This window comes from Anarhichas minor, unplaced genomic scaffold, assembly GCF_050575085.1.
Source record: "Anarhichas minor isolate MPS153535 unplaced genomic scaffold, ASM5057508v1 ptg000074l, whole genome shotgun sequence".
Classification (NCBI taxonomy): Eukaryota; Metazoa; Chordata; class Actinopteri; order Perciformes; family Anarhichadidae; genus Anarhichas; species Anarhichas minor.
This window is the reverse complement of record NW_027466520.1, coordinates 9841812-9865460: the sequence shown is the minus strand read 5'-3', so window position 1 is coordinate 9865460 and position 23649 is coordinate 9841812. Positions and strand designations below refer to the sequence as shown.

Here is a 23649-nt window from a genome sequence, read left to right as displayed (position 1 = left end):
GTGTGTATACGCGTTTATGAAGACAGAAGCAGTGGAGAGATTAAAAGCAGACTGTGAGAATGGAGGGAGGGAAGGAAGGAAGAACAGCCATTGAATAAAGTGCAGAACAGAACGACCCAGAGAGAAGAGGAACATGAAAGGTTGTACAGAAGTATGTGTTAGTGCATCTCTCCGCTGATGCCTCCTGCTGTGCACCTCTGCAGGAAGTTACATGGAGGCTACTGATGTTTCCGCACAACTCTCCCTGACTGCATTTTTCCAAGGCAGTTAGAAAATTATCATAATCCATTTTCAGGGTGCACTAGAAGACTCATGCCATGTGGTGGGCTGTAAACTGTGATTCGATTCACAGCACGATATCGAGGCACCTCTGTGCTTGCAAATGTAGAGGGGACTTTAACGGAGCCCCATTTTAGGGGCCAACTCCTTCAAAGCACATCATGTACGATGGTGTGGCCTTCAGAGGACTCAAACCAGTAGGACTAACTTGCACCTCTTCACCAAATTCATGGCTTCACCATAGCTTCATGGTGAGTATCCATTAGAAACCACAACCAATAGAGCATTTGAGCAGTCTTCGTCAACTTGTAGAGTCACCAACCGAGGCAGAGAAAAGATACACTGGCTGTTATCCTCCAAATTTGAGGAACCTGGAAAAGGTGCAGCCTTGTCAGCCCATTATGATATATTTGTTCTTAAAATGCAGATTTCAAAGCAAGCAGCCCCTGAAATGAGAAAAAAAGCAGGTGTGTCTGAGTGTTTGTGTGCATCATGTTTGCATGGATGCTTAATATGCAAGTCCCTCTGAGTTTATGTGTTGGAGTATGCACTTGCAGTGTCTGTGTTACGGTATAAGGGTACTTGTCTGTGGCTCCAAGCTTGCCTTGGGCCATCCTGTGGTGTTTAAATCTGTATATAATCTGTCATTTAGCCTTCTATCCCTGTGGCTCTAAGAAGCCTATACTGCGTCTTCAATGCTTGCGGCCCCACAACGCTTCCAGTACAATAACTCAGGCAAGCTAACAGGATCACATAACGTAGCATGACTATTGCGAACAGTGGAATTTGCTTTGTTGTTCAGCTTTCCTGCATCTGCCCCTCAAAATGTTCCGATTTCCACCCGCCTGTCTTTGTGTGTCGCTCAACATCAAGCTTTCTTCTTTGTCTCGCTCTTCTCATATTTTATCTCTCTGCCTGTTTCTGTATGTGTTCTCATCTTTGTGAAATAGCCCGATCGAGGAGCTAAAGAACTCATTGCTTTTTTCGTGTAACTCATTAAGTTCTGCATCAGATGGCCCTCATCCAGCGGCATCTCAGGTGGTGTTTCAGACTACACTGATCTTTCGATATTAAGTGAGAGGTGCCATGGGTAACTTGGTGCTGCTAAAATTGCAACATCAATTTGACAAAGCTGGGAAAGATGCATCTTGGCACCATCTCCTTGTTTTGAAAGAAAATAGCACTAATAGGCCTAATATGCCCTATGTGAGTCTTTTTTTTTTACTTATGCAAAGAAATGTAAATTTTGTTGTGTATTCTTCTATGTAAAATTATACTGATGCCTGTAATCAAGTTACTGATGATGATGGATCTTGTTACTGAAGCACCTCTGATGTGTCACTTACACTTACATACATGAATACGTTTCTATTTATAAACACAATCACACTTGCGTGAGTTAGACATTCTATCGGTTGAGGATGGCAAACAGCTTGCTAAGTGCCAAGTGCATTCATGACATTTTCAGAGATGTTTTCCAGAAAAACTTTACTATGATGTCTAAAAAAATTGGAGAAACGCTTACATTTGTCAAAACAAAAAGGTTTTACCTTCATATATAACATTTTAATAATCATCAATCAATCATCCACACAGGTTTTCGGTGCGCATTCATTTTATGACTGTCAGAATTTATTGTGAGGACGAAAGCATAGAATGTTCTTAATACCATTAGATCTATTTAAAGCCCTTCTGCAGGAATGACATAAATTGGGGTGAGCAGCACCTGAGTTTTTCAGACTTTGATTGAAGAATGCCTGTTTTTCTTCCAAGGAGCCGTCGCTTAACTGTAGAGTTTGCCGTTCGAGGGTGGTGATGAATTGCAAAAGACAGAATTGAGAGACTGCGCTCTCTCTTTCTCTCTCCCTTGGTGGTTAGCTGTGGTCACTGGTGGGGTTTGGTTTCTGTAGAGTTCAGGGAAGAGGAGGCTGGTAGAGCAGACAATCATGCCCACGTTGTCACCCCCGAGGCCTCATGCTTCATCTCAATAAGCCCCTGTCTTGCTCCAGCTCCAGAGCAGTCGGAAATAGCATTTAGGATTTATGCAGGTGTGTGTGTGTGTGTGTGTGTTCCTGTGCTAACGGTCAGAAAAAGCTTTACTCCGCCTAGCTGCCAATAATACATTATTATACAAATTATCATTTTGTTGAATAAGTACATATATTTCCCAACTAATTACCCACAGTGACTGAATTAGGACAATAACACTTGAAATGAGTAGTCCAGATTAGGTCTGTACATTTTTGGGAGATTTCTACGAGAACATGTTTACAAGCTTTTAATGTAAAAAAAAAACCCACATTGTCTGAATATGCCTTTATTCGCCTACTGTCTGAGACGCTTTGTTTTAGCGTCTGTCTCTTTAAGCCCTCCTTCCGAAAAAAAAAGCCCAATCTGATTGGCTTGCAAGAAAAATATGGTGCACCGTTGCACAATGCAATTGAATGAAATCTGGGACACAAACTTTAGCCGAGGGGTATGGCACATACGTAGTGTAACTAGAGCTGCAATGATGGAGGATTACTGCAGATGTCGCTATAAATATATTGATTGTGTCTGCTCAGGTGCTCTTCGTGTTCACTCGGCCTGACAGAACTTTTCTGAATGGCGTGTTGCCAGGCAGCCCACAAAAAAAAACTGACTGGGTTGTCTTTTTTCACACTTTGTTGGCTCCTAGGCACTCCATATACACAAAATGTATGAGTTTTTCATGAAATGTCCCCTTTAAGAACAAATATCACTTGGACCACTACAGAAAATAGCAAATGCACATTTAATATCCAGAATTTACATCATAAACGCTGCCACCGACAATCTGTATAATAATTTGGCCACAATTTAGAACATTGGCCGTACCAGTCCAGCCAAATACTAGGTTTTAGCCTATAGTCTAGTTCTACCTCTGTTTCCTTAATTCTTTCTATCAGCTCAATGCAGTGAATTCATGATGGTGTGAATGTCACATAAGAGAAGTTGTCATTGAGTGGAAATATAATGAGAATTCAATGGAAGAAGAAAAACAACAAGGAGCATCAGTTGTGTGTGGCTATGCCTTGTTAGTAAGGAAGCTCCCACACCCCTCCACTGTGATTTAATATCAGTATTTCTCTTTTCTTTTCTTACCTCTCAGTCCAATTACTGTTTGCTCTCTTTCGTACTCTTTTTCTCACTCTCTCTCTCTCTCTTGCTCCCTGATATGATTTATGTTTACTTTGTACTTCTATCACCTTTGCTTGCCACTGTTCTGCCTCTCACAAAACATTAAATTGGCTGTTGCATGAGAATTCATATTTCTATACTTTTATGTGAGTCTTCATGTATTCTATATGCCCACCATGGCCTCTGTCGTGGCAATAGACTTGATATATAGATGAGGCCGTATACTCAGGTAAATGTGATTTGTTTTGTCCAGAAGCTAATGGATCTCAATGGTAAACTAATGAATCGTAACCGATGTGAAACGTTTTGTTTACCTCTTCATGATATCGGTTACTCAGTCTATATGGCTGATTCATGGGCAACCCACGCAGCTAATTATTTTTAATTAATCCCACATTCATTACCCAGTACCACCAGCTTTTACAGGCTCAGACACTATCAATAATCGTTTGGACTGCCGATAGTATTTAACTCTATCACTGTCAACTATATGCCCCAGTGTCCAACTCATGACTGTATTAATTTGGTTGTCTACATGTCGATGCATTCATGCATGTACGCCTTGATTAAAATATGTCAGAGGGTGATATTGCGCTGACAAGGTTGCTTCCATACCCTCTCTTGCGCACTCTTCAGCCATGATCTTCCTGGAAATGATATCCCTGGAATGACCTCCAGGAATTATGAAAAGGTCTTTGCCATCTGGGAATGTGAGAGCTTCGGGACAACTGTCCTTTAGCAGCCAGTGGTCATGTTACAACAAGCGATCATTCCTGATCCCTCCTCTTGTATTTCCCTCAAGCGCTCAGAGAATTACATTTTCGCTTTGCTGCAAGCACCTTGATACATTGCTGTAATCCACCAAATGGCTGAAGTACATCCCGCCAAGGCTGTACCTAAACTGCTAATATTGTAAAACCATGATTGGAAAGTGAATGGGGTCTATCATTATACTGAGGTTCAGCATATGGGCACAGGGACAGCACTGTATGTCATGCATGTCTTTTCAAGGAACCCTCCAGCGGTTACAGTAAACACTGCATTATGGTCATATTATGGTGTGTTTTATTAATTGTATGAAAACAGAAGATATGTCTAAGCAGCAAACTACAGGATCACACTTCATTTTTACATCCATATGGTGCTGTTGAAGCAAACCGATAAGAACATTGCATCATTTTTCATGTACAAAATATTTATAATATCACGGTTTTATACAGTGTTACATCATATTGACATATAAGGCCAGTAACAAAACTTGAAAGGGTTGATTTTATTTTCAACACCCTTCTGAAATGAAGCAACATTCGGAACAAGTTACTAAAGTGTACATCTGCCTCAGAGAATTGAGACACTTCAGGGATTTTTCTCTTGTGTTTGTGTTCAGTGTTTTTTGATTATCAAGTTATTTCGGATCATGTTATTTAGGATGAAGTTTGAATTGTGGTCTATGTGTTGAAAAGTGCAGTAGCTGTGACCATGTACTTGTATGCATCCACACACACACACACATCCACACACATACAACCTCACAAACACTTGATTCCATGGCAAAATTAAAATCACAGAACTTTCATCTCGGAGACCGTTGTTCGTGTCTCGTGCGATACTAAAAGTAAAGTTGCCATTTTGAAGCTTGTCATGTGACTAATGTGAGTTGCTAATCATGTCGGTAGTTAGTCATTCGTTAGTCAGTGAAGTTAACGTCAACCAAGCTTTTTTATTAAACCTTACTAAGTTGTTTTGTTGCTTCCTACTTGTGAAGAAAGTTGCGTTGATTTACGAATTGGTGTGAGAATGAATTGGCTATAGAGCTGCTGTTCGCAGCTAAAACGTAGTGGAAACATACATGGGTGAGTAAGGTTACCACTGAGCTGCCAGGCACTAATAGATGCATATACTGCAGTCAACACAGCCTTCACTATGTCTAACTTCTAGGAGGGATCATAAACTGAAACATTTTTGACATGTTTTTGATCTTTTGTTTTTTTTCATTGTTTTTTTCTCAAGATAAGGGTTTTATTTATTTTTTCTGAAGGCTTATTTATGTGGGTACACCTACCTGTTCGTTCACACCTCTACTTATATGCTGATCCTTGCCAATACGTCTTTGCTCAACATGTTATTCATGTAAATATAGCCCAGTAACTAAGTGAGATGTACGTTTGCTCTGTCAGTCATAACAGTGTTTGACAGACAGCTGTTGAGTCGCGACTCTGCTCCATGGAGTTGATATGTGTGACCCTGGGAAGAGACAATTCCCCTCCAGCTGTAAACTAAACACACATACAGGAATAGACGATGCCTTGAAACTCTCTCTGAACTAAGTTTTTGTGAGGTGTGGGCAAGTCATTCATCTTCCCTTTTATCCATCCCTACATTAAAAAAAAACAATTTAATGTGGAGACAATTCGGAAGGTTTGAAGAATAATAATTATCTTATCCTTGTGTTAACATGAATCACCTTATTTGTATGGCCATGCTGACTGCATCTGATGTATATGTTTGTTAGAACGCATGCACGTGTAAGTGCGGGGTTGCATGTGTGCACATGTCGTCCCCTCGGGAAGGTCAGGGACATTAGTAAGATCAGTAAAGCAGTCTTGTTCATTTTATTAACTGTCTTGCTGATTACATCTTGCCCTGGGGTATGCTGCCTCCATTAGCCAGGTCAAAGCATGATTACACCAGAACAGATTAGCGTTCTATTTTCCTCACATAGAAACCACTGCGGAGGAGTTAGACCTTGGATGTAGATGCTCTAAAGTGAAGGCATAGTAGAGAGTAGCTTCACTGTGGACTTTGAAAAAGGAAAACACACATGAAAGTCAAAGGATTAGCTCTGACCTAGTCGCATTTAGATTTTCTTTCCTTTTTTGTTTTTGATAAAACTCAGTCTGCGTCTGTGAAATTGGCAGCCTTGTCCTGCGGCAAAGAGTATAAAGGTTACTCGGCTGGTGATTTAAAGGTTAAAGCATCTGTTTTTGTTTTTCAAAAGTAGTTATCAAAGAATAATTGCAGGGCCTCGAAGATGGTCTAGCAGCTTTAAACAAAACACAAATGGGAGCATCTCCAGATGACACCAGCAACCTGTCTGCAAATTGTTAAATCTGTTGCACGGTACGTAAAGGCAGAGAATCAGGAACGTTTCTTCCGAAGAATGATTTATAAATGAAGTACTGAGGACTGCCTGCAACATATTATCATACAGAAGCTGCCCAACATGCCCCTTGTTAAAAATGAACAATTCTGCCACTGGCGATTGTCTCTATTGACTAAAATGTTGAAGTTTAGATTAATAGGTACTGTCAGGTCTCTACATGCTGTGTGCCATTGGGGATTTCCCAGCTTGAAATTTAGATGGACAGATACATGTGACATTTCCAAAGTCAATTTTCAATTATGGACGAGGCCTTCTCTCCAGCTGCCCACAGTGAGCCCCGATAACTGTGTGACAGCTCCAACAAATGATGAAGGCCTGTCCTGAAATGATTGAAGTGTATTCATAATTTGCCCTCTTCTACAGTGAGACATGACCTGCACACTTTGACTCGATCATTCAGGCCCCCATTAACTGGCATTGAACCGCACCACACGCGCACTTACCCGACACTCAAAGCACTTAATGCATAACATATCTGCTACAGCACTTCCTGGTCATTTTAAAATGAAGATAACCTAATAATAGGGAGTAACACACTCGTATACACTAATGGGATTTAAATCTACAGACAAATATAGACTCTATTCATACTTAGAATGCCCATCACCATGCATAACAAAATGCTGTGCATTGCTGTTGTCACTTACATACATAAATTATAGTTGGTAATGGTTGGTTTATGTGTTTCAGAACTCCCCAAACTTTATGCAGTAGTGTCTATATCTTCATTGCAAATAAAGTTTCAAAAACTGGTCTGTGGATTGAATTAATTGGCACTCATTGACTCATACGTAAAGAGCGCATGTGCAAAGGTGTATAGTCTTTGAAACTGAAATGCATTTTCACACATTTGCACAAACCAGAAAAAGTTTATCACCCAGCTTGAAAAGTTTCAAACCCCTAATTAGAGGTCTGGATTGTGAATCTCAGATTTCTGGCTCTCGTTAAGAAGTACAAACATGTATTACTTTGGCTGACGCAGGTCTGCACACACAAACACAGTTGCACGTCCACACTTACATCATCCATGGAAGTTGGTCCCAGGCCAGTCAGCATAAATATAATACAAACTATTGCCAAAAATCAGTAAAATGCACATGCTCATTACATTCAGTTGCAACTAAGTTTTCAAACTTTCCAATCCCAGCCCCTAACTCACTCTTTCTCATATCCCTTTGTCATTCCGTTCATGTCCTCACGTAAACTCCTTCAGAACCGTCCACCGGCACCAATGAGTGCTCCGCAGATCTCTCAGACACTGTGTGCATTCGGGCTGTCAAACCAAAACCAAAGCACTTGCGCTGCCCCCAGCCAACACACCAGCCAAACGGGGAGATTGGACAGAATTGGGCTGAAAAGTTTCCTAATTATTGAACACAACACGTCATTAAGACTCTGTAATGAGCCTCCAGAAGCCAAGTGCAGCCTCACCTGTCAGCCACGTCCTCATTACTAATATGGTCATCATGTTCCACAGGACATAATGTGTCCACTAAGTATTGCTCACCTGCCCATCATTCTCTAATAATGGGCAGGTGAGCAAAACTTAGTATACTGTTAAAGTAAAATCCTGCACTTCTGAAAATAAATAGCCAATTTGTTGCTAAAGGTTTCAGGTCTTTGCCTATAATTCAACATGACCTAATAAACAATAGTTACACAAAGCACAGATACGATGTTTTATTTATATTGCATGTTTGATTCATCTAATTGCCTTAATGATTTGTGTGAAGCATTTTGAAGGGCGAATAATGTTTATTTCAAGGTAAGTTTGCAATTGAATATCCCTTTATTGTCAGACTATAATTCCCTGTGTCTTAAAAAATTCAACACTCCTCCCGATTATGACGAAAGTGTAGCACTCGAGTCGCTCTGCTGAGCATGAGGTAAACAGTGCGGCTGTTGGGTGATGTGAAGTTTCTCGCTAAATGTCTGATTAACTTTCTCAGTGTTCATTAGTGGTGATTAGTGGTGATGACACCTACTAATGCGAGCGGCAACTGTAGCTTCACAACGATCAATCTGGTGTCATTCTTTGACTGGTTTGATTTACGGTGGGTGTCATAGCAAAATAATCTCAAAGTATAAAAGCTGACAGGTAGTTTACATATCGGAAGTGTTTGTAAGGGTTATATGAATATCAAGGCACGGAATACCTTTAAAGCAAGAGGCATTTCTGTTGCCTAATGCCCCACCTATCCCCATGAAGTGTTAAATATAATCCTATTAACCTATTACTCATTCCATTGACTAATGCACTAATACATATTTATGGGCAACTTGTCTGCACATAATGCACGGGTGGCATTAATATGAACTCTGTATCTTTAAGCATTAACTGTTACAGCAGTATCAGTTGTTTCGCATTAATATACAGATTTATTCATCAAGGTCTTCCAAAGTCTGTATGGAAACTTCTGAAGTAAGTCTGTGAATGTTCATTCTGTAAGACCTCATGTTCATGCTCGGAGAGACAAAAGGTATATGACGTCACATATGTGGGACGTGGATGACTATCACAATTCCCCGTCATAATAGATAATGCTGAGTGCCTTCACATGAGGACACAGAGTAGTCGAGATATGAAATATGACCAGAACCTGGATAGAGTCTCCCCGAGACAGAAGTTTAATAAGTTGTTTATTTCCATTATCATGTTCCAGTCACATCTGTTTTCTTTCACACGCATTCTTTAGAAAATATATTGTGGTGAGTTGCCTCAAGGCACCAAACCTTTTGTATACAAGTTGTTGCTCATTTACCAGATGCTTACATGCACGCATTACTAGTTTTGTTTGTTTTGAACATTGTTTATTATTTATCTATTTACGTTAAATTTCTTTTCTGCTTTGGCTAACATTTAAGAAAGTAGGATCAATCTTTGAAGGAACGCAATGTTTTCTTTTAGACACATGCTCTCTGTAATGTGGTTGTTCTTTGATTTTGACAGACAGTAAATTTGGACTCGAGGGCTATAGGATATTTCAGAAAGACGAACCATGTGCTCTGTTCAGTGTTGTAAACTGACACGAAAGCACTCTGTCCAAGCCAGATCAAGGTGGAGTAGTAATGGGAGGATGAAGGAACATGTGGACGGATGGATGGAGTCTCAACGTTTTAACCCAAAGATGTAAAAAGACGGAGATGGGTGGAAAGAGCAAGAGAGTAATAGAGCGACTGAATGTGAAGTTCAATAAATAAAAAAAATGGTGGACTCAGCGAAGGAGATGAGGGTGAAAGATAGAATAGCAGGAGAGGAAAGAAGAGGGAGTGAGAGAGTGAGAGAAAAGAGAAAGCGAGGCGGCAGCCGCAGTCAACCTTTACAGAAATCAATAACTCAAGCTAAGATGGAGACAGCAGAGCAGTGAGGGGAAAGGAGAGAGGGAACGGAGACAGGAATACCAAAGGGGGGGGGGGGGGGGGGAAAGCAGCCGAGAGAGCAGACAAAGCTGAGAAGAGACTGAGTGTGTAAGAGAGAGCTAGAATAAGATAGGGAAGGTTTGCTGGTCTTTGTGTGCTCAGGAAGAAGCCCAGCGGGTTAGTGCCTGGCCCGGTGAGGTCAACTTCTTCACCTGCAGATCAACTGCGAACAAAGAGCACGGTAGGAATGAAGCAGAGGAAAATAATGTAGCAGGCTGGATGAGAGAAGAGTGTCAGAGGTTATCCTTTGTTCTCTTTTGACAGGCATTGTGTATACCTTTGAAATGTCTGCGCTGTTAAAGACTACGACAACTTTTCTTTGTTTTTTACTCCCCAAAGCTGTGGCTCTCAGTGTCTTCGACTGCAATAAATCCTTGCAAAAGTGTCCTCCAGTCGAATGCAATGATGAAGTCCTCCAAACATATTATGCTTCGCAAGCAACCAGCAAGACTATGCTGCATACTTGAGACTTTCAAGGCCAGAGCATTTAAAAAGTCTCATTCAGACATACAAAAATATATCAACGAAGGTTGAGTCACAAGTAACTGCCAAGTGTTTAAATCAGTACTGACAGGAATGAAGCAAAACAGAGAGTGACACAAGTAAAGCCATCTTTGATGATTGTTGACAACGCGTCTTTCTCCATCTTTCTTTCCCAATCTCCTGTCTTCACTTAAATACATTTTAACCGGGATGTGACTTGATGGGTGTGTTGTTTGATCATGCAGCAGTTGTTTGAGTATAGCAGCACAGCTGGACCATGAAAAGCAAAAAAAAGAAGTCGGAATATAAGAAAAAAAAAAAAGTGTCTTTAAGGATAAACATCTGAAATCCATCATGCTTCTGACAACAAAGTGTTGCAATGACGAACATATCACTGAGTTGTCAGCAGGATGCACATCCCTTTCATGAGTAATACAAAGCCAAAATGCAGCAAGAACTTCTTTGATAATTGATAGACACCAGAGAGACTTGTTTCTGTAGCTATATGTCACAGCAGCATGAAAGAAATGTAGACTTGTGGGCGTGTGTGTGTGCGTGGGGGCATACACACAAGTGCAGTCAGTTTATAACTTGCTAAACGGGGAAACTGTGAGTGCGTGTGGTGCTTGTTATTGGGGCTGTCGTGTAATATGAATATGAAAGGTAAATAAAAGAAAGACTGGCAGGCAAGCGGCCATTCCACAGTATTTGCACTAAATGCAAACTCTTCAACAGTGTATCTGCAAACAACAATATGGCTCCAGCTACTCATAGAGGACCAGGTTTGTGTGCTGCTGACAGTGTTTCAAAATGCCATTTCATCGCTGTGCTTTACGTAATCCTAATCCTCTTGAGTTTGTGTTTACCAAGCAGCAAACACCACAGCTGAATGTTAAACATCCTGTTGTGTCCTTGATGAATATTTTCAAAAATGATTACATCCTCGGGCAAAATATTGATACTCGAAGAGGGGATGTTTGTGGATGGGTCTGCTTGATGTAGCTTTGGCAGCTTGTGATAAACTACAGTCTGTATGTTCTCTGCGTATAGACGGAAAAAAAGCGTGATGAAGTTGAGTTATTCTGGGATCCACACTTGCACTATTTTGGCACTATATACTTTCCTAACTTGATTAGGCAGTATCTAATTAACAGATTGGCTGTTACAATTCACCTTCAACTACAGCATGAATCTTTACACCTGTGAATTTCCTTGTGACTCCCACGTCTCTCTTGTCACTGAGGAAGTGTAAAGAAGCTGCACTCGTGTTCTCTCTCACACCTATAGTCCTACAGAACATTCCTGCCACGACCGATCCTTTGCCTCTGCCTTCTCGCTTGTCATGTCCTCGTCTTGTGAGTCCTTAGTTTCTTCTTTGTCTTCTTTGTTTCTGACTGCTCTGTCTGTTTTCTCTTTCCCAGCTGCTTGTTTTCTGAACTCTGTTTTTCCCTCCACTGGCCTCTCTCTCTCTCTCTCTCTCTCTCTCTCTCTGATTTACTTTTCCTCTTCCTCTCTCTCTCTCTCTCTCTCTCCTTTCCTCTTTGCCATCGCCTCTGTGGAGTTGTTTATGCTCTGTTCATCCTCTGTAATTATGAGTGTTGTTCACTGTATCCCCATCCATATGACGAGCCTGACAGATATGCAGGGAGATGGATGGTGTGAGTAAAAAAGCAGAATGAAAAACGATTGTGTCTTGGCAGAAGCCATTTTCGTCATGACACATCTGTCCATCGGCCTTGACCTGAGGGGACACGGCACTAAATCCGACTTATAGTCATAAACACACAGGCGCACACACACACAGTGATCGAGATTACTCTACGGTAATGATGATTATAGTTGTTTATGGTCTTCAGCTTACACTTTTGTCAGTTACCACGGCTGCCTGAGATGTGTGCACATATTCTCGTATGCTCTAGTGCATACTTTAGTGTGTGGGGGGGGGGTGCAGCAGTGTCAGGTTATTGTGTCCTTCATCAAGCAGACAAGCCAATTAGGGACACAACCATTGATATTAATTTTCCCTCCCTCCCTCTCTCCACTTTCCGAGGTGTTTTTCATTTAATAGCCGAATACTCTGCGTGATGACCCGTGAAGAGTTGTAGATGGGTGCAGAGGTATGCAAAGTGAATTTACTAGAGCATAACGTTGTGCTGAACAGCGGGCAGGGGAAAGAGGCTCGGCCTCAGAGCTGTAAGGGAGGTGGATCGCGTTACGGGTGCTCTCAGGTAGAAATTGTTGCAATAACTCATTATCCTTCCCCAGCCTGTATGCTGTGTGTTCTGATGTAGACAACACATATGTCTTACCTGACATTGCATGCACTGCAGGCAACAGTGAACTAATTTCTACACTATTCCTCTTTAACCTCCTCCCTCCACCACCCAAAAGATGGCTAATTGCTTGATTTGATTATTTATAGGATGCTTTTTTTATTTTTAACAACACAAAATACCAACAAACATACAGTATTATGATTATATGACATACTTATGTTTTTTTTTTGGGGAAACATACAAAGTTATCATAGCCTTCAGTGTTTCTCAATAAAACACATTTTGTACATCCTTGGTGCCTGACAAACGCATTGCCTTCCTTGTAAAACATTTTGGAGAAAAGATGTTTGGAAGAATAAAAAATGTACATCGTTTACATCAACGTATACTCATACAACGGTTTGTTTGATATCTTACAAAAAAGTTACTATTCAGTTTTCTTACTAAAGTCCAGCAACACGTGTCAATATCCGCTCGTTGCATACGTACAGTCTTTTATTAATAAACTTCCATCTTCACAGGATACAACCTAGGCGGACAACAAAACCTCTTGTTTAGGTTTAGAAAAGGATTGTGCTTTCGGTTAAAATAACTACGGAAATGGCGTGACTTAAGTACATTATATACGTTTCACATATAGTGCACGAACAGCGGTCACCTTTAGGTGACAAACAGGTATTTTGTTTGACCCATCCTCCTCCACTCCCGTGTAGGTTTTTAAGGTTTTTATACCTCCTGGTTCATGATTAGGTGTACTACGTACAAATTGATTTTGTGAGATATCTACATTGATTTTTGAAGGTATCGCTACAAACGCTGTGTGAGAACAGCCTGTTTACATCCATGTTGGCGAGCTGGCAGTTTTCTCCTTCTTTGCCATTGTTAGCAAGATACTAACAAAACAGGGACCCATGGTCAAAAACTCCACAGGATGCATATGAGTTACCATAGAATATTCATACCCCCATTTCACCCAAATGTACTCAACCAAGAGTAAAGAATTACAAGCAAAAACAAAGGCGTTTGATATGGTGGTATGCATGGTAGATTTTTGCACACCAAAACCATAAGGACGGGCAGGGTGGGATGTGTTTCAAATACAACATCAGATCAGGATCAGAGCAACGGGAGCTTGCAATTAGCATGGATTAAAGTGTGGATTATAGCGGGACTAATGAGAACATAAAGAGACTAGATGCCAGGAAAGATTCATAGAGAAATGGGATAGACAGATATGGACCATGGAGACAGAGAGCGAGAGAGAGACCACTGAGACCAGCCGATATGAAAATGTAAGAAAAGGTGTGCAAGGCAGATATGAGGGAGGGAGGGAGTGGTAAAAAGAAACCTGGTAGAGCAAGAGATCCGGCAGAGCAAAGAGAAGGTAGAAAGACATAATGGGAAGAGAGATAAAAAAGAAAGAGGCCTCTGAGACCAAGAGATATGAGAAAGCAAGGAAGCGTGAAGTAGAGAGAAGCCTAAATATCTGGGAGCCGTAGCGACGGAGTAAATGGTGGTGGCGCCGGGAGGTACAGTGGGAGGGGCTCTTGAAGTAAATTGATGGATCGGTGGTCCGGGAGAGGAGAACGATTGAGACAATAGAGAGAGACAGGGGAGCGAGGCAAAGACTCAGAGACAGATTAAAATGAGCGGAGAGGAGAATACACAGACACACATGCTCGCATATACTGTAGACAAACAAAAGGACAGAGACAAAGAAAGACACACTCAAATCTCTTTTCCTCATATATGCACACACAAGCGCACACTGCATTATCCGTATCTCTGTGGTGAGAGCCTGGGGCATAGCTAATATGCCTCCCCACAGTCTCCCTCTAAAAACAAAGATGTTAAGAGGATAGGAGCCTAACAAAGACCAGCGGGTGCAGAGTGGAGACACCAGGCTCTCTGCACAACAAACAGAAATGCAAACCAATGATGACAACAAAGAACAGAGACCAACGGAGCCCCAACAAAGACGAATTGATCCGCGACTGCATGCAAAAACTCTCGAAGATGGGGGAGCGGACTCTTGTCTTTGTCCAGAGCCCTTCAGAGTGAATGGGCATGCACGTCTTGGTTGTCTCCTGATGGGGTCGACAGTGTGCATAAGACTTATTCTTACCCTTTCTAAATTATACATGTAGCTGCTCTTGTTAGAGAGTATTGATCCACTTTCACACTCCTTGGAGATCAGTGCAGAGAAAAGAAGAAATGTTTATATTTGCTTCTGCGCATGCAGGTTTCCGCTTACTGTCAGATACCTGTCACTCAGCAGGGCCAGAGAGGGAATTCATTGTAAGTGGAAGGCAATCATAATCACTCTTTTAGGTGTAATGACTCTGGTAAAGGTGCAAACGAAAGGTGATGTCTGAGGCAGGTTTATGAGAAAGCTAAATCTAAGGATTATGAATGCCATTCTGGCATTTCACTTCCAACTGACCGCCTTTCTTAAAAGCCATCATTTCCCAGACGGGATATGAGCGACTGAGCATGTCGAGTGCCATTTTGGACCCATTGACCTTTCAGTTCGCGTTTTTGACTGGCAGGGGTGTGATCGCTTGATATGAACTAAGTGTGGCCCATGCGCTCCAGTATTTGTAACGGACAATAGGAGTTTCATGGACACCTGTGTGCTGCGGACCAATCTGTGATAAGCTTGAAGCAGCCGACCGACCTTCCCTCCCCTCTCCTGAGGCTGCTTCCAATTGTACCACATGTCACTGAAATGTCAGCCTCAACTCGGAGCACACCCAACAGCTCATAAAGGTTTTACCCGGAAATAATTGCGTAATAGTTCAAAACTAACTCATCCCTTTGCTTTGATATAAGGAGCACAATAACAAAAAGTTAACTTTGAGGTTCACCAAATTTTCATCAACTGGCTACATTTTCAAAGAACAGAATGTGGAGAACCTGATGAGTTGGTGACGGTCAAAGGGTTTCCATAACATACTTGACTCTCCGTATTTTCCAATACCCAACTTTTGAAACGATGACAACATACAGGTGTGACCTAACTCTGGTGCATGTCATGAGTGTTTCTTTGTGTTAGGTGTTTTTTTTCTAAGGCGCGGCCTACAGACACCTACACTCTACTCAGCTCAGTCAGGCCTAATAGAAGCATACAATAAGAATAACATTTGGTTCAGTAGCCCTCCTGAAGAGTGAAAGCATTCTTGCCGCCATTTTGATCTTGTTGCATGGCTAAAGCATGAATGGTTATGAAGGAAGGATGAGGCAAGGTCTCTTATCACTCTATATGAAGACAGCGATCATGCTCTTTCTATTTTTTTTTTTTAATTGCCGTCTTGCTTTTTTCCCTGTCATTCTTCTTATCACACACAGCCTTGTAATCTCTCTTGCACTCTCTCTTGTCTTTCCCTCTCCAGCTCTATCTGTCTTTGCTTTGGGGACTATGCATCTCTGTTCAAAATGCAGCGGACATGATGAAGATGTAGACAGTAACCTCTCTGGATAAGCGGGGAGATAAATAGAGGGGGGGGGGGGGGGGTGTCTGTAGGTGTGATGTTGAAATATCAGATAGATAAAACCATCACAATAAGTAGTGTTGTGTGGCTGTCCCCGAGGACAGAAGAGGAACACAACACCGGGCCTTATCAATCCGTCAAGTCTGTTTCCTCCTCTCCTGTGAACATTTAACATGTTTGTTGAGGGATTTGGCTGTGAGAGAGCAAGGAAGGGATGAGGAGCTTGGAGTTTCGTGGACTTACTATTGGTTCTTTAGTTCATTTTATCAAAGTAATGGCTGAGACCTGGAGATATAAATAACGTAACATTGCTACAGCCACGTCCAACAGGGTAAGAAACACGAGGGAGTATACGAGCAGAAGATTAGCCAGATTAACTGAACCACTTTATTCAGAGGGGGAAATTAAAAATGAAATCCTATCGCTATAATATGTGGTGCAGGATACCTACACAACTAGTACACTAAGTGTGAAAATGATGAAGGATTTTTACAGCGGACGATTTGCACAATAATTTCACCTTTCTCCTTTCCAAATAATATTGTTGCCGTTTTAAGATCTGTATGATCATATCGTGTTTCTTGCCCATTCGGACTTCTTGTCAGCAATGTCGCTGTGTTCACAGATCTCAGCAAGTAACTTGGTGAGTTACACGTTACTATTACTCATGGCAATGATGGTCAAAAGTGCGTGAATGGGCCCGAAGTTGTAGTAAAGCGGAATAATCCTTTATTGTGGTTAACGGTGCAACAGAGCAGTGCTGCAATTCCCAAGACAAGGCATGCATCTGTCTTTTTCACTGCTTTCACTTGACAAACATTTGTCTGTTTTATTCCAGTTAATCCCTTGCTGTTTAACATGTTTTTATTATTTTGCTCCACCAAGACTCCTCCAGTATTTTTTCATATTCAAAGCAGAAATGCTACTTCAGTGTTTTTTTCTTTCTCGTGTAATGTAGCATTGAAATACACACAAACAGCTACCACTCTTAAAACTAATCTTACTCTAGTGGGACTGATAATTACCCAGGATTTAAGTACACACACACACACACACACTCTGTCCATCTCAAACATGAACTCACACTCACAAACATGCTGTTGAGCCCCATCTTGGCAGTGCCCGCTCTCTGCGGCTCTCCATATGAACTCTCTGCCAGTATGATTCCGTCTCTCCTCCCTCACATCTCCATCCATCCATGCTGTCGTTCTCTCATCTCCCCTCGACCCTCTTCCTCACTCCCCACTCTTCAGTTGTTTGTTTTGGCAGAGCTTGAACTGAATCACACAGGAGACTTAAACTGGCACAATGCAAAGCTCCCATTCCACCTGATGCCTGCTGTTACTCCTACACGACTTCTCCTCTCCTCTCCTCTCCTCTCCTCTGCCTTCTTCTATTACTCATTCTGAAAAATAGGTTTTTGAAAAGGATCAAGTTGCAATGTTTATATGGAAGCAATCTTATTCTACATGCTCCCCACCTGTCTAAAAAGCTTAGAAGATTGAAGACTTGAATCAGGTGTGTTGTGACATGGCAAGGTTGGTGAGAGGTCAAGCAGAAAGTGAGTGAATGAGACTTCTGGGGCTCTCGCTCACTGTTGCACACTTTACTGTTGACACACAAGACGGAGCAACTGTTTTCTTTTTAATGTGACTTGTGTGTGACCGCACTGATGTACCCACATTTAAAAACGTGATTCTTAGTGCAAGAAAGTCTGTTATTTATTCATTTTTTTTATGTATTAATGCAAATTTAGTGTGTATGGAGTTTGTGCCAGCAGGAGTCGCACACAGGGGCTTTAAGTTGAATCTTTTGATGCTCGATGCTGATCATAGGGTATTGCTTTGCTCTTATAAAAATATAAAAACCTTACTGCACCAACTTGCCATTTACTTTGAAAAGTAGACTCAGATCAGCTTCAAGGACGATGACATGACACTCACTAATTGGGTTGGGGGGCGAGATGCATGGCGTTTCAGATGGCTGGGGCTTAGCTTAGTTGGCTGTGGTTGGGGACCTTGCTGACCTATCTGTGAAGGTCCAAATTTCTAACTTGGTTCTCACTTGTATAGAAGTGCACACAAACACATACACATACGTGTCCACACAAGGGGAGATGATTGTGAAGTCTCTTGAGCAGGCAGTGTTAATCCTATTGACAATGGCTTGTCTGAACAGTGGCCTGAAGAGAGATGAAGCTAATTCTTTTTATGAGGACAATAAACCCACAGGTCACCAAGGCCAACACACACACACACACACACACACACACACACACAGAATATATATAAACACACACAGACACATCCGTAGCTTCCTCCGGGAGTTTCGACCCAGTTCAGAAAATAAAAGTGTGCAATAAAACAGCACAGTACATCACATCTCTCAATGCAATTGTGCTGCATCAAAAGTCAATCCCCTCCTATAAAAAATATGGCTCAGGAGATTTCATTGTCTCTGAAAGCGTTTGACAAAGCGATATTGACAATGCAGCTTATTTTCCTGGAATAAACAGGGAAATGTAATATTGTTTCACTTTCTCTTGCACATATTGTGATGTATTTTCAGACACCAAAATATTGACACCTATCTCTCTGCCTGGTTACTGTCCCGTGCCAGAATTCGTTATCCAAGGTGAAGAAAACAATATTACATTTCTTATTGAAAAGCAGCGATCCTTCACCTTTTATCCACTCATTAAAACACGCACGCTCGCAGGCACACGTGCACACAAAGACGTGTTTGTTTGTCAACAGATGTGTTTCGAAGTGCCTACGTTCTCACAGGCATTTATATAAGCACAGATTCGCACGTGATAATGCAAAAGACAAATGTAATGCTCTCAATCTGTGTTTTAGTAGATCTCTGAAACCACAGGTGTGATCTATGACTAAGTGGGCCTGCCTGTCTCAAAGGCATTTACCATCCAGCTGTGTAAAAATTGTTGAGCAAATGAATTACATTCACCATGCAGCTGCTTGCTGTCAATATAAATCACATTAATGCGACAAAAGCCTCAAACAGTGAATGATTTAACAATGAATCGCTTGCAATAGGAAGGAGTTTGGACAGTTGGTAGCACAACTTAATTGCCTTCACAAAAGTTTGTGTTTTGCTCTTTTCTGCCAGCCAGAAACCAGTAGGGACATGACTTACACGTTGTTTTTTTGTGTCTGTGTTTGTTCCGCAGATGGGACCCCCTACACATGGTGGGTGGGTCGGGGCAGCGAGAAGCACTTCTACTGGGGGGGCTCAGGCCCTGGCATCCAGAAGTGTGCCTGTGGCATCGACAGGAACTGCACTGACCCCAAGTATGACTGCAACTGTGACGCCGACCACAAACAATGGTAAGTTAGACTGTCACGTGAAAGTTCAGCGGGAGTACAAACAATTAATATTGTATTGATTCATTTCCCCAGTTTCAGTTTTCCATTGACTTTAACTAAAGTCTGCAGAAACAGCTGCCAGTGAAAACTTTTTGGTCACACCCAGTCCACCCACTGCAGTGGAGCACAGCGGGTCATACTGGGACATTCATACAGCTGAGTCAGCACATCTGTTAATTACGTCATTCTGCTGTGCATTCTGCTTCAATAGTAACTGCACACTTAAACAGGTTTCTTTTAAGCTATAAACTAAGTGATATGACTGTACTGTGATGAAACACATCAATGCTGTGCCCATCCTACTTCAGTTGCCATGTCACTAAAGCTACAGTACACCTGGGTAATCAGAAGATCTATGGCACATGTACTGTTGAAAAGCCTTAACCGAAACAGTGTTAGGTTTGTCAAACACATTGGTTTGTCTTCATCCTAAAAGCCTGTACTTTGTTTGTCCTACAGTAGATAATGTTATGTTAGAGTGGAATAACAGTGTGATTTCCGTGACATGGATCATTAACTGGTGGGAAAGCAGACTTTTTGCCTGGGAAATCTCGCTTCAGCCTTGTTCTTTTCGCACAATGCCATAGCCATCAAGTGCATATTTATCAAGTCAGCCTGAGACTGGGAGTTGTCAACCAGCTCAGGGAGTTAATGTTAATTAGCTTGCTAGCTAGAGCTGATTAAATCTGCAAAGAAAAGTTGTCACTGCAGCTAAATCTACGGCCATCGACTGGAAAGGAGAAGCAGCTTTTGTCTACTTCTGTCAATCAAGCACCAGAAAAGTACTGATTTATTATTACCGTTATTGTAAACTTTACAGAATCCAAACGGGATGGGGCTTAGTGAACGGTCAATTTACAGTCAGTGAGGGGTGTAGGGGTGATGAATCCCCGCATAACCCCTAGACTACAGTTAATATAGCAACTCTGATTATATTGCTACATCAACTGAACTTGAAGAGTGAAATCTGCCGTACCCGTGGACATTTTGATGGGACAAATTCACCGTGCTGAAGTTAAAATTATCACTACTGCTAATGCTAATGTTGGATTAATCTGTCAGCTGGACAGTCTGATGAGGTGTCTAACTTCAAACTGACTGAATGATGAATGCCACCATCAGTGATGCATTTATTCCAGAGGGACGTTTGCCTCCAGAACAAACACTTTGTGTTTCAAAGCTCCTTCAGCCAGCTGATGGATATTCTCATTAAACCAATTGCATTGCTTTCTGCGGGTGTGTGCATGTGTGTACCTACTGTATGTTTGTCTGTGAGTAATTGAGTGTTAGCAAGAAGAAGAGATTTAATTTACTTTCATGTCTCCATCCTCATCTCTAAAACTGATGAGATTACAAATGAATCTGTTCTCTCCATTAATAATGTATGCATTACTATCTTATTGTTTGGCTGAGTGAGTTTATGAAATATTACCCATACAACTCTATTTCCACTCATTACCCACATTTTGGCAGCACATAGAAAGAAACACACACACACACACACATGTGTGAATGCACACGCCGACACACATGCGCATACAGACACACGCATGCATACACAAAGCCATAAATTAGATGTTGCTGTTTTATTTCCAAACAACAATAAATAGGAAACAGTTCAAATCAAATAGTAATGTGACGAATTTAGAACATTTGAAACTCATTCCAACTTTAAAGGCTGTGATTTCAATATTGCGTGTATGTTTGTAGTATTGTTGTTGTATTATCAGTAGACTAATGATAGCAAGCATATTCTGCCATATATATACGCGTATATTAGGTTGTATGAACAATTGCGCTGCTTTATTTAAGATAATATCATCTGCGATACCTTCTTCACTGTCGTAACACTATTCCTCTGCTTCCCATGTAAGGTTATATTTTTCATCTGCAACATTAGCCTTCCCTTGGAACAGGTATACATAGTGTAGCCATATAATCACAAATGTGCAAAATACAAGGTTTCTAAACGGCAAAAAAAAAAATCATAATTAGAAAATTGAAAAAAGAGACTAAACAGTGTTTAACCTGTTTTTTCCTCGTCCCGCTCTCTGCATGTTTCTTTCAACTCGTCTGACAGGAGAGACGATTCTGGCCTCTTGATATACAAAGAACACCTGCCAGTCAGCCAGGTTGCTGTGGGTGACACCAACAGACCAGGCTCTGAAGCCAAGCTGACTGTTGGACCACTCCGATGCCAAGGAGATAGTAAGTGTTTTTATCATTTATACATACTGTATGCGTTGTGGAGTTGTAGTTGATGATGCAACACTCGGCAGCAATCTTTAGCATTTTGACTGATGGTCAGCTTGGCAGATATGTAACAGTTTTAGAATCAAGAATGATGATTGATTTGGATCAACAAGCTTATTTCAATCAGGAGAGACAAGACAATTGTTTATTTTTAACTGATGATATGTGATGATAAAGTCTTGAGAGTCTTTGGCGCTTGGACTCTACAGGGAGATTTGTAATCGAGGGGCGTCTGCACTGAGCAGCAGCGAGATAAATCCCCCCCGTCCAGACACTGGTGGTGGTGGTGGCTGATGAGGCTGTTAGAATGACGAGTTGATGAAGCTGATGGAAGATTGGGCGTGGATGGGGAGGTGGAGGGGTGTGTAACAGCAGCATGAAAAGGTAAAGAGACGATCATATTTAAAAAGACATTGCAGCAAGATGATAGGCTAACGATGAAATTGTTTCGATGTGCTATTGGACAGAGGACACCAGCTGGTTTAAACACCTGATATCATGATTGACAGCCCTGAACAATGAGTGAACATGCGTGAGGAGTGAATGGCACATGTATGAGAAATAAACTACAAGCCTACGCATACAAGAGTATAGTCTTCCTTACTGAAGTTACGCTAGAGTTTTCATTTGTGAAGATTAATATTGAGATGAAAGAACAGGAACCTATGAGCTACAATGTGCTGTAAATGTTAATGAATGATTGACTCAGGGACCTACAAAACAAGACGCACACGAGGCCGGAGGGTGCCACGGTGTGCTCTGATTCAAAGACTGAAAAGGAAAGGAATGTAGCCAGGGGCTGAATCACACTGTGCTGTAGAAGTATCAGTAAGATCAGAGCACCTGCACAGATAAAATGTAGACTTGTGTGAATATTCTGGACTACCTGCAGGTGTAAAAGGGAGCTTTTTAATAAGGCAGGAGAGCTGCAGCTGCAATGGCCTATTTGAGAGGAAATATGTGCCTTGATGACAGCTGCTGAGAGGATCGGTTCCAGTTTCAAAATAATTCTCAGCAGGTTGTAGTCTAGGGGCATGACTGCATCACCTTTGTGAGCGGCTCATCAAAGGTTGAATCTTTAATACAGCTTGTATTAAAATCCCCCTGTTGGCAAAGTGTTTAGCTTTTGAGCAGTCGGGGGGAGCACATGGCCTTTATTTAATTTGTAGAAAAGTCCCGGACAAATAGGTAATTTTACTTGAGCAGACTTTTGAAATTGTTGGGGTTATAACATGATGATTTTACTCCGTGGAAGAATTTTTAGAGGAAATTAGATGGTGCTTACAACAAAGGTCACTGGGCTGTACAGTGATGCAGAGGATAAAGGTTATCTTACCTATTAAGATACGGATGGCTCTATGATGTCTGTTGAACCATATTAGTGTTGCATCTGAAATGCCAACACATTGCTAAAGCAGGTCAAGCAGTACTGCATGGACAATGGAACATAAAGACCTAAAAAAGATAAGATCATATTCTCCTACAGTATATCTTTTGTCCAAAGAAGGTCATTTGTGATCCTCAGGAGAACTGGCTCATATGCAGGGAAGCGGCCTGAAACCAGACTGGTGGTAAACATTTCAATAATTCTGATCCTTCAAGACTGGTTGTCTGAGTGAAGTTTTTGTGTAATGCAATGCGACAGTTAGTATTTGGTTGACTCTACTGGTGTGTTAGTGTCTTGTCTCGTCTTAAAGCCCATTTAAAAATACGCTTTAAGTTGGAATAGCTCATCAAAG

At 41.4% G+C, this 23649-nt stretch overlaps 1 protein-coding gene across 1 annotated transcript in view; it reads left to right on the top strand.

The window, feature by feature from the left end:
* Window positions 1-23649, top strand: part of cntnap2a (contactin associated protein 2a) — a 277910-nt gene that overhangs the window by 206791 nt on the left and 47470 nt on the right. Inside the window, exons 16-17 of the mRNA XM_076080696.1 lie at window positions 19462-19618; window positions 21738-21865. Of these exons, the coding sequence (XP_075936811.1) occupies window positions 19462-19618; window positions 21738-21865 (285 nt within the window). The remainder of the gene's footprint in view (window positions 1-19461; window positions 19619-21737; window positions 21866-23649) is intronic.